The sequence below is a fragment of the Lissotriton helveticus genome, chromosome 6, assembly GCF_964261635.1.
Source record: "Lissotriton helveticus chromosome 6, aLisHel1.1, whole genome shotgun sequence".
NCBI lineage: Eukaryota > Metazoa > Chordata > Amphibia > Caudata > Salamandridae > Lissotriton > Lissotriton helveticus.
Window position 1 is genome coordinate 1,372,619,588 of NC_136067.1, and position 12,654 is coordinate 1,372,632,241.

Below are 12,654 nucleotides of genomic sequence, written 5' to 3' on the forward strand. Positions count from 1 at the left end.
ATCACACCGTGGGCACTGTTTTTTACACCCCACTCCCCCCACCGCCCTCCCTTCACCGTCTCACCACTGCTGAGACACACCAACAAAGCCATCATTAGTGTGAGGCAGCTAAGCTGTCGGGGATTAGGTGCGCTGGGGGGGTCCGGAGATGTTTGTGTTCAGGAGCGAGTCACTGCTCTGCCAGGGCATGCCTGTATCGTGAAAGTGGTACCCTACTGCCTCATATAATTCGCTAGCATTAGCAAGGGCACTGTGCGCCATGCACAAACCTTAGCGCCATAGCGTTAAGGTGCGTGCCTGCGTTTAACATAGATTTTGTACAGGAAGGGAATCCTTCCTGCACAAAATACTATGCAGTGGCGGCTCCTCCGCTAAAGCTGTGAGCAGTAGTTAAAGAAAACTAAAATGTTAATAACGCTTACCAGCGTTATTATAATTTTAGTTTTCCTTTCCTGGTGCAGGGCGGGGGTGGACTGCCAGAGCAGGGCAGGGGAGGAGTGGCTTGTTCACTTCAAGGTGCGCAATGACGCTTTGACCGGCCCGCTCACGCCGGCCAAACCGCCATACTTTGCATGTTCTGCAGCTAGGCTGCATTACAGCCTGCATGCAGAACATGCCCCAGGCTCCCATTCCCTGCCTGAGCGCCGATCCACAGTGCTCAGACCAATTGCAGCGCGCTGTGATTGGCTGGGGTAGTCAGGAGCCTGGGTGCTTCCTGTTCCTGTTTACAGGAGCCTGAGGCGACGGCAGCGAGCGGACCGAGAGGCAGCGGCCGGCCAGGTGGCTGACCTGAAGGTAAGTGGATTTTTTTTTCCATTTACAACCCTCCCCATCTCCTCGCCTCGCTACCCCCGGTAAATAGTGGCCGCCACTGATACTATTCCAAGACAAGTTCAAACACTTTTCCCACTTTGTATGTGTGCTGCACAGTGGCATAGGTGGGTGCATGGCAACGCCCATGTACCACCGATGTAACCCCCCCTTAGTGCTAAGTAACACAAGGCACTGCTTTGCTATACTTATAGGGTACTTTCCACCCTAAACAAGTTTCCCCTGGAAAACAATTGTTAAACTAACATTTTGTGCTGGTTAACGTCACTTTTCTGACGCTAACCCAGCGTGAAATTTTTGAAAATCTACCCCTTGGTGTCTTACTCTTTCATGTTCATTGCCGATAAGAAGAAAAAAATAAAGAATCTGTAATGCGAAATGAAACATACCAGAAAGCAGTTCGCAAGTTTGCAAAAAATGTTGCCAAATGTAAGTCAGGTTAAAACATGCTGCACACCAGAATGTATAGAAACCTGCAGAGATTCTTTCTTTCATTTAATGACCTATAGCATTTAAAAATTAAACATATTGCAAAAAATATCTCCTTTCTGCTGACCGTTTTCTTTTTAGAAAAATATACCAGAAGAAGGAAAAGCCAGTTTCCGTTTTCCTTGTTTAAACTGCAACTGTAATTATGCTCTGTCACGTGCTTTTATCCCTGTCTGCTGGATCCGGCAGCAGGCTTTGTGACGTCAAAGGTAAACTGTGCAATTGTAAGTTATTACAATTGCACAGTTATGTAATTTCTTTATTGCAGATGACTAAAAACACCACACAACACCTGTAATGAGGAAATTAGAGACAGGCTTTAATACAGAGTTTTCAGTCTCACCTATATTATAATCAAGACTAGCCCAGCATGTACACCATTACCCAAATTAAACTCTGTAGGGGCGCCAACTCTTTATACATCTAGTGCCCAATTCAGAAAGCCATTTTTGGTTGTAAAGGTAGGCTTATGCCACAACATGGCTTCATGTACGCCGGACAGATATCCACAAAAGAACCCAAACAGGCATAATTGCTTTTGCTACTTTGTAGTTATACGCCACAAATGCATACAGTTATCAAGCCAGAAATGACTCAAACGGGGTGGAGACCGGGCAGATCAAGGTGTAGTGTGGCTTGAGTGTTTGTGAACGCCCATATACTTGTGAGTTTGTCGGTGTTCATACATTTCTCTCTGAAAGTTTCCCAGCAATGAAAAAAAGTACTTGCCTGAAAATTTTTAGGAATCCATTTTTGGTAGCTGGGTGCTGATGAAGGGAATTGTATGCTTACCACCCACTCCAGAGGACTGAATAACACCCCTGACAATGCATTACAGATAGAAATCCCTCGCCATGTGTGCATGAGGTGAAACAAGGCTTCTGGCACACCGTGGGGTGTGGTTCGCACGTGGTTGGGATCAGCAAGCTTCTCACAAGCTGGCAGATCTCAATGAGACAGGTGGATGTTCCCACAGGCACACCCAATATACAAAAGGGCTGAACTTATATTGGGTGGTGTATGCCCTGTCATGGTCAGCTCATAATGATGACTAGGTATATATTTTGGGCAGTAATTATGGCCAAAATCAGTATCATTGGGGTGCTCCCATGCAAATTAGAATTGGTCTACCCACCTGCCATGCTGGAGCTCCCCCACTGACAGGTGATTCTTGTCAGCAGGAGTGCCCGCATGTCGCTGGGGACCTTTCTGTGATGGTGTGCTACACCCCACCTGGCCTTAGTAAAATGACCCTTTCTAAACTCTTCCCTCCTCTAACGCTCCTAGCATCACGTCAAACCTCCTTTACTACTCAGATCTATCAAACAAGCCTTTCTAAATGCTTCCCTCTGACTCTTCCCATTTCCACCCCCCCTTTACTCATCCCAAACCTCCTCCTACTGCTATGATCTCAATAAAAAAAACACACACACTCTCTGCACACTTCCCTCTTATATACCTCCACTATTCTTTTCAATCAACTTAACAAACTCCCATATCCACCGCTCAAATTAATTTGATATTTCTCTTTACTAATTCCCCACTAATCCTGTTTGGGTTCCGTAGTAGCGTGCTAGCTGCCGAAAAACGCGTTGACACCTCATCAGGGATAGCAACCACTATATAAATACAAACCCTTCCCTCTTTTTTCCCTCACCCGGTTCTTCACCTCCACTTTCCTTTTTCAATTCAAATAATAAAGTCATATGTCCACCGCTCAAATTAATTTCATATCTCCCTATACTAATTCACCACTAATCCTCTTTGCCTCCTCGAGAAGCATGCTACTCACCGCAAAGCACTTTGACGCCTCATCAGGGGTAGTAAGTGCTATACAAATGCAATTACAATTAGTTCTGCCCCCCACTGTGTAAGCAACTGCATTCTCCGGGTTGAAGGTCATGAGCTTTTGCTACTTCCTCAATGCTCTGAGGAGTTGTGACTTTTTATGAAGACGCGAATGAGAGATTGATCACCACAGGCAAGATCTAAATATGTGGAGAAAACTGGACATTTATTATGTGCAGACAGAAAGCTTTCAGGGTAAGGAACACTTAAAAGTATTGACGATTGTAGGTGATATATCTGTATATAAGTAACCAGGTTCAATTAAATCTCTGTTTTCAGCTGCCTTATGCTTCCGAACAAGCAGGAATTACGCGTGAGATGCCCTGTAATAAAGAAACAAGCCTGTCCTCAGTGGAGACATACATTTCTTTTTAACGATGTGACCATCATGGACCTGGAACAGTCGAGTTTGGTTCTTACAGTCTGGGATCAGGCCGCCTTTGGGATCAATGACCGCTTCCTGGGTGGAGTCAGACTCTGCACAAGTAAGTATTTTCCGATATTTACTCAGCTATTAGATAGGTTCAGCAAATTCAGAAAATTAAATGTTCTAAAAGATAAGCTGCTGCATACGAAAGCAGGCTTAAGGCTAAGAGGTGGAAAATCTGCTTAATACTGGAGTTAGCCCCAACCAAGAAGACTACAAACATGAGGCATATTTACAAGTCCCTATCGCCACAGGAATGTCACTTTTAATGCTGTTCCTTTGGTGATCGGGGCTTCATCTTATTTACAAGGCGGTGTTAAGCCACTTAACACGGCTTAACGCCTCCTTGTAAATAAGGCCCCCTTTCACGCTACACCTAGCGTGAAAGGGAGGGGCAATGGGTGTTCTGCAACAACACCATTTGATTTTGATGCTGCCCTCTATTTACAAGGGTGGCGTAAATAGCAGGCAGCACCAAAATGAAGACCATGGAAAACCTGGTCTTAACATGGCCTAACAAGGAGAAATGCTTTATTTTGTTCTCGTTTTTTGCGGTTTCTATGTGTGCTGCATTGTGCAGCAAACATAGAAACCGCTAAATGCTAAATGTCATAGATTATTGTTTATGTATAGGAAGGTGTCTCTTCCTGCACATAATTAGTAATTAAAAAAATGACAATTTGCAACTTCTATGTGTGCTGCACAATGCAATAGACATAGGAGTTGCAAATTGCCAATCTGGATTGTTTATGTGAAGTAAGGGACACCTTCCTTCACATAAACAATCATTTCCTCAATGCAGGCACCCTCTCACTAAGGTGCAAGGTATGCCTGCACTGGTGCTAGGCAGTTTTTTTGAGTGCCAGCGAAGAAAGAAGCGCTGCTGTGCACCATATTATTGTAAATACGGCACATCCCTGCATTTCTAAAGTGACGGAACACAGCATTAGCAAATTTGGAGCTAACCCGCACTCCGCCACTTACTTGTAAATATGCCCTCATGATTCAAGTTTTCTCGTGCTTGGCAACAAGATAGTGCAACATGATACTGGACCGTATTGGGTTGAACCTGAACCTGATGTAAAACCCACTTTTTAAGACTCTACCTCGCCGACTAAATACTTATTCCTTTTACAGAGTATTTTCCAATGCTACTTTTAGTTATTGTTCCTCAGTTGACATCAGAGCCGGACTGACCGTAGCGGGCACCGGGAAATCCCCCAGTGCGCCGCACGGGTGGGGGCCGGTTTTGTTACAGGGCCTTTTTTGTAGCATAGCTGCAAAATTGGCCCTGTAACAAAACCGGCCGAAAACCGACCCTGGCAAAGAGCCCTGCGACACCCCCAACCCCCTGGGGGGGTAGGGGGGGCGAGCACTTTGCCAGGGCCGCTTTTGGTTCCCAGTCCGGCCCTGGTTGACATCTGTTGTTATTTGCAACTAATCTTATACCGATTATTGTAAAGTGCTCTAAAGCTGCTGTGACTAGGTTTGGGAAATAGTTCTACAAATAGAAAGAAAATTAAAATGGAAGACGCCACAGAAATTAGCAAACAGATATGCCACGGTAGGAAGCTAGATGACTGCCTCACTGTACTAAGATGTATTCCTCTTCCAATTTCAGTCATAGAAAATGAAACCAGAAAAGACAGCTTCATCTACTCTGCCCACTTCCCTGACTTTTAGCCAATAATCCTCTGCCTGACATTAGCTCTGGCTTCTCCCACAATCTTTTCCTAGTACGCATTTTTAAATGCACACATGTACCCAAACACCTAACACGGATTGTTGTCAACATTTAGAGTTGTAGCCCCCGAGTTCCCGGTGTTTTTGGCTATGGTGCATATGGCTGGGCTACCAAATCAGTCACCATTAGTTTATATACATGGTTGCCGGTGATGGGAGTGTAAATTGCTGCATTAAGAGGTCAGTGGTGATCCACACCTTATGATGTGAAGAAATTACATACATTTAGAACCTTGGTCTTTAAAATGTCTTACTCATATCAAACGTTCTTATATTCACTACATCGCGCTTAAAAACACATACGTCTAAAATTCATAAAATTTCCCCCGGCAGATAAAACCATCAAAAATCTGCCAACAGCGCAAGTCACATCATATAAAAATCTTATTGCCTCACAGCTAGAGTTAATCCCATATTTAATAAAAACTGGTTTAAAATGCAGCAGCTCAAATCTAAAATATATGAACAATCACAAAGGGGCACAGTGACGCTGCATACTCTTAGGCAACAAGAGAGGCCCCTGCCTCATTTAAAAATTACTTCAGTGCCTCACCATAAGTATATAGGGTCTCTAAACCTATCCTGAATCTTAATAACGTTTTTTGTATTATTTCTTTTTATGTAAATTTGTTTATTGATTTTTTAACATTTTGGTACAATTTAACAAGCATCTTCACATGTATGTACCCACTGCATAAGAAAGACATTTAGTGCAGTTGACCTACATAGTGAGGGCATGTATGCCATATTGTTTGTGCGCAGCATAATGTGTTTTGCATGTGATAATGCATTGATAAACAGGGAAAGTAAGAACTGGGACAGGGTTATATTGTACCGCTTGACATATGTGACAGCCCCCACCCAACTTGGCATGCACGCCTCTTCTACATGCTTAGGGTGTGAGATTCTAGCATTGGCTGAATGAGCAAATATGGCATGACATGTTTATGTACGTGAGGTGCATGGCACTTGAGACAACATGAATCCATGTGTTGTAGTACACATAGCGGCGTCTGGCTTATTCTATACTAACCATTGAGCCTGTGGGGACCTAGGTGGCTCCGGGCCATCCTACCAAGAGTTTCGAAGATCCAGCAGTATTGCATCCCACGCCGCTGCCAGTGGGAGCATTTGCAGCCGTAGGGCATCCTCCCGGTGCAGTGCCACACTCTCCATCTGTGCCCAGCACATCAACTATTGCAGCCAAGCTTTTGTACTCGCTGCCCTGGTGACTTCCAGGGCCTAGTGATTGGCTACAATGAGGCCAAGGTCTATAAATCTGGACTTTACTTTATGCTTCTTAGTTCTCTGGTATAGGCCCAGCAGGCAGGTTTCCCAAGAGTACTCTACTGTGCGACCCGTGCATTCCGCTGGATACGTTGTGACTGCTCTCCAACAGAGGGTGAGAGCTGTGCAGGCCCACAGCATATGTAAAAGGTCTGCATCTGATAAATCTACATCTCAGGCATCCGACATCTGCCCGGCCAAAGTATCTGTTGATCTTGGTTGGCATCATATACGCCCTTTGAAGAATACATTATTGCATTAAATGGAAACAGGCATTCCTTGGGATATGCGTGGGTCCTTCTAGGATGGTCGCCCATTGAGGTTCAGTGCACTGCCTCTGCAGGTCTGCGCCCCAGCAGTGCCCGAGTGACGTTAGTGGATGTGCGGAGTGTGTTCGTATAGACTCAGCGAACCATTTAGTAAGGTGCCTGCCAGTGCCCAACTCATGGAGATATTGAATGGTAAGATATGTCGTGGTTTCCTGAGCCTTGTCTTCCCATAAGGCTTGCAGAGCCCGTATCAACGTGGCGTATAAGAGAAATTGGCCTTGCGGTAGGCCACTGTCTTCAGCTAACGTGTTGAATGGCACTAATTGCTGGTTGTTAGAAATGAGATTTCTGGTTGGCTAGGCCAGGCAGAAACCACCACTCTAGTCAGGGCAAGGGAGTTACACGCTGAAGATAACCCCTGCTCACCCCCTTGGTAGCTTAGAACAAGCAGTCAGGCTCATCCCAGAGACAATGTTTAAAGCGTTCGTGCAACACACACACACACACACACACAGCCACAACACAATAGGCACTCCACAAAAGAAACTCCACACAAGGTTTTATAAGAAAAACCCTTTGTATTATCCTAAACACATGAGAATACTCATCACACAATATACACTTTCCTAACTGGCTCTAGGTAATATTCACAGGGGATTATATACATATGACAGGGCCAATCAGGCTGCTGTCAATACCTTCAGAAACACTAGTAACACATATAACACACAACCAGTAACTACTGGCAGGATACTGTGCTCAGCATTAGCATGGGCAACATAAACACATTATGTCTGCATCACAATTAGGCATAAAACACATTAGGCATAAACCTCCTAAGCATAAGCACATTACGCAATAGGCATCACAAGCATAAACACACTATGCAATAAAACACAATATGCCACAATCATGTTAGAAAAAAATCAGCAATGCCCGACAGTAACACTACTACAAGGTGCATACATCACCTTCCAAACTGACCCCAGGCCAACTGGCCTTTGATTGGGGCTCAAAATGCCCTTAGTCCATAATGTCAGGGCGTCATCGCCCCTCGGCAGCAAAAACACAGTGTGCAGATGTGCTGGGGCGGGGGTTGCAACTCACCCCTTCCTCAACAAAAGAAATGGCCCCCAAACGTTGCAGCGTCCCGCGCTCTGACAGTGCAGCTAGGGCAGGCAAAACAGGTACCAGTGTGCCTGGGGAGCCCCTCCGTCTCTGGCCTCCTCTCTCTGAAAAATGCCCCCAAACTTAGAGCGCACACACCATAAGTGATTCCGGTAATGGCAGCTGCCTTCTGTAATGGATGTGCCTTCTGAGACCCCCACTGGGACTTCTACAAACAATTTGCCCCTCGGTGTAGCTGCCCGTAACTGCGGTGCAGCTGAGTAATGAGCTGTGGCACCAACTGTGCCTTGAGAGCGTTCCCCTTCACCAGTCTCACTGCAGCAGGTGGAAGGCACTGGCAATGTGCCTCGGGAGATCCTCTTTCCCTGGGACCACTGCTGACTTCACATGGTCCCTTTCCTGGGACATAGGACTTTGACGTGGAGCCCGAGTGGCTCCGGATGATCGAGGCTGCATGTGGGGCTCTCCTCACCAACACCGGAGCCCTGCCTGTGTTGCGCTGCCTCTTTCAGTCACCCGCTTCTGTTTTCCGGCCCCACCCACAGTCTGGCAGATTGCCTGGCTTCCGGGTCACTCTCGGAGCAGTGATTTTCCTCAGCACAGAACGCGGGGTGGGCTCCAGCTGCAAAGAGCATGTAACTGGGGGGTGGGCACCCGCTCTCAAATAAGCACAGAACGCGAGGTGGGCTCCCGCTGCAAAGAGCACGCAAATACAGGGTGGGCACCCACTCTCAAATAAACACCAGTGCGGGTTGGGTTCCCGCTAATTCCATGGCATAAAAGCAGGGTGGGCTTCCTCTCTTAGATGAGGAGCGTGGAAGCACGGGGGAATCCCTACGCCGGGGTTCCCTCCAGGCACATTGCAGCCTTGCGCTGCAGACACCAGCTCCTCTCTCCTTCTTGGCAATGAAGATATAGCTCTCACAAGGCGCTAAGAGTCCTTAAAGTTCAAGGGGCCTAGCCGGGCCCAGGCAGGCCAGCACACAGGGCCCTCCAGTAGGGAGGCAGTCCCTTGTGGCGGTTCCTCCTGAGGCCCAGCAGCAGCAATTCCCACATCACAAGGAAGCACAGGACCAGCACACTTTCATGGGGTCACAGCCCCAATATTTATACCAACATTTGCTTTGTCTGCCCTGGCACAGGGCTTGTGGGAACCAGCCTAAACTGGTTCTTGGGGGTTTTGGAGCACTTTGTTGACAATGCTCCTCTTATCCTTTGTCAGGTGGGGGCTCGTCATCAGACACACCACAGGAGGGCCGAGCCAACATTTACCTAGGAAGGCACAGACCTATTCAGGGTCAGTGGACTACGCCTCCCACTCCTCCAAATGCAGAGCCCCTATTCAGCCTAGCCCTGACTCACCCTGCCCTCCCTGGAGCCACACACACCTCACCAGCCCCTGTCATACCAAAGCCAGATATGCAATCCACGTCAGACCGGCAGACACATAGCACACAGAAATGCCAACTTCTAAACGTGGCATTTTTAAAATAGGTATAATAAATCTGCGCACACCATTGCGTAGCATTTATTATCACTATTCCAAATATACCAAACCTGACCACGCTGCTCCTCTCATATCAGGAATTATCACTGAAACACTTATCAGGGAATCCCCAATGCATTCCTATGGGAGGGCAGCCTCACAGCAGAGAGAAACCAAAAAGGCTGTTTGTCACCACCAGGACATGTCACACACTTAAGGTACATGTCCTACCTTTCACCTACAATGCACTCTGCCCATAGGGCTAGCTAGGGCCTACCATTAGGGGTGACTGACATGCAGTAAAAGGGGGGGTTACAGACATGTCGCACACTTTAAGTGCCACGTCACAGTGACAGTAACACTGTGCGCACAGGCCCTGCAATGGCAGAGGCCTGAGATAGGTTTGAAAGGCTACTTTGGTGGGTGGCGCGATCAGCTCTGCAAGCCCACCAGTAGCATTTCATTTACCAGCCCTGGGTATCTGAGATACCACTTTACAAGGGACTGACTGGTAAATGAAATGTGCCAAACAGGTGACGACCAATCCTTACCATATTTAACACAGAGAGCACAGGCATTTACACTGAACAGCAGTGCTACAGTGCCCTGAGTCCTAGAACCACCAACACCATGTCAGAAAAAAGGCTAGGAGGAAGGCAAAAAGTTCAGGGATGACACTGTAAAAGGGCTAAGTCTAACACAGGTCCTGATACAGGTCTCCCAAGGTCTGTAACCCTGCAGTCTCCCAGGCTGTGAGCTCTGCAATGGAGGCTGCACGATGTTGTCTTGGCGTGCCAAGTATGGGTAGGAAGAGAGCATATGGGATTCATTAGCTTAAGGCTGTGACAAAACCAATTGTAAGTGACTGACACCAAGAGTTGAACTGGAGTTGATCCCCTCCTGCCGGGGTGGAACAGGGCCTTGATTTGAGGCTGTGTGTAGCCGGGTTGCTGTGTGGCAGTGTCCACTAAATGTATACCACTGACCCAGAGAGCCACCCATTGTAGCTGCTTCACTAAACTAAATATTAGTGATCCATGTTAGGGACGGCTAATCAAACCCTCTCGCTGGGCAGATCAAATGTTGCTAGCGCTTCCCTGCTGTGCGTATTGTGCCATATGAATTGCCTCAGGACTCGCTCTAGTGCGTGGAAAAGCGAGGGTCTAATATATAGTGGTGGGTTTGTAAAACGATAGAGCAGCCACAGAAGCACCACAATTTTCAGGAGAGCAATGCAGCCCATGGTGGCCAGTGAGAGGGTGCGCCAAAAAGACATCTGCGACCTCACCGCCGCCGTGGCCCACACGAGTTTACCCTCCAAAATGTCTTCTGATTGGCGGTAAATACGGATGCCCAGATAGCTAAATGCTGACTGCTGCCAGGGCACTGGTACACCACCCAGCACCAATTCTGGAGCACGGGTTGACGAACGGGTACAGGCACGGCTTTCCCCAATTTACCTGTAGCCCTGATAAAGAGGCAAACTCCAACAGTGCACTCTCATCCGCCGTGCATGGCCTACGGACATTCCGAAGGTATACCTGCTGTTCGTCAGCATAGAGAGAAACTGCGTGCGTGCCATCACCCAAGGGATACCCCACTCCCCATCGGTCTGATGAAGAGACTCAGCTAGTGGCTCGATGGCAAGGGAAAATAGCAGCGGGAAGAGTGGACACCACTGTCTAGTACTAAGTTCGATTGGGATTGTCTTAGACAGATAGGGACCTGTCTTAATTTTGGCTGTGGGTTGCGTGTACAATCCCTTAACCAGTCCCAGGAATTTTTCACCGAGCCTGTATTTATTAAGGGCAGCGAATAAAAAGACCCAATCTAGAGTGTCAAATGCTTTCTCCAAGTTGAGAACTAGGCAACCTGAGTGTGCCCAGCTCCCGCAAGTTCTTCGTATTATATAGCTAAGTAGCCTTGCCAAATAAGGGAAAGACGTAGCTCCTTGCCAAGTTACTCTCATATACATTGTGGATTTCTTTGCTGATACATATACAAATCCCTTTCCTCTAACTCTCTTATGTTTAGTTCCTTTTTGGGAGGTAGCCTAGACACCTCAGTGTTAATCGTTTCGAAGTTAAGACCTCTTGCCATCATATCTCGGCGCCTCTTTACTTTCATGGCCTATTCTAGTTCCCTGTCAATAATTTCTTCTATGCAGTAGTTTGAGATTTTTGGATTGTTGGAGATTTTAATTGTTTATTCCAGGAAAGCAAGCCTATATTAACTGCTGTAACGTTCCAGGCTTTCAAATTGACTTCTAATCTTATTGCTCAGAGCATGGCTCATTTAGGCAGGCTTAGTGGATTTTTGAGGCAACGCGCTTCAGGAAAATCCCAATCAATTTTTGTCCCTAAACGTCTCTAAACACAGACCTTCAGTTCCATAAAATATTTCGGGGGGATCAGTGTATTATATGTAGTTAACAAAGGCTGTAATGATGATTCCCAAAGTCCCTTTTAAATTTCTTTAGCGCTCCCACTGTTGAGGCAGCTCGGATTCTTAAAGTGTCCAAATGCCTTTTCCACAATAGTTTACTATCAAAGATCATTCCTAAATATTTATACAAGGGAACTTCCTGAACCACTTGGTTCCCGATTGACACTGTAAAGGATTTACTTTTATTTCCTAAGGCTAATATTTTTGTCTTTTCCACATTAATCACTAAATAATTATTCTCACAATATACTGAACCCTTTTAATTTCTGTTAGAGTCCAAAATTGTCAAATCGTTATCATACAGCCAACATGGAATGTGGAGTCCCCCCTCCTCACGATGTGGTTCTAGAATACTATCTACAACTAAGCATTCAATAAACATGGGCAAAATAAGCATTAGTTTAATAGGACACTTGCTCTTTTGTTGCAGATCTATTGGCCAAATTATTGGCCATTTATATTAATTGTTATCACGCAGATTCGCATGGGTCTCTCCCTAATAACTTGGTGTACATTAAGTATCAAGTGTTCATTTATTATTGATACTTACTGATATCTTAGCCTATCCTTATGTAACAAGAGTCTATATAGTGTATTCTTTAAAAAACAAAAATGTATTGCAGTTTTCATGAAATATATCACAGACGAATATTAGATAACAGGTGCAGGAAATTCCGAACAATTGCAAGTCTAAAACAATG

General features: G+C 46.1%; 1 protein-coding gene across 2 annotated transcripts in view; it reads left to right on the forward strand.

Annotated features, from left to right (window-relative positions):
• SYTL3 (synaptotagmin like 3) overlaps positions 1-12,654 on the forward strand; it is a 592,394-nt gene that overhangs the window by 566,833 nt on the left and 12,907 nt on the right. For both annotated transcript variants that reach the window (XM_078649127.1, XM_078649128.1), the window contains one exon: positions 3,448-3,653. In XM_078649127.1, coding sequence (XP_078505253.1) covers positions 3,448-3,653 — 206 coding nt within the window. The remainder of the gene's footprint in view (positions 1-3,447; positions 3,654-12,654) is intronic.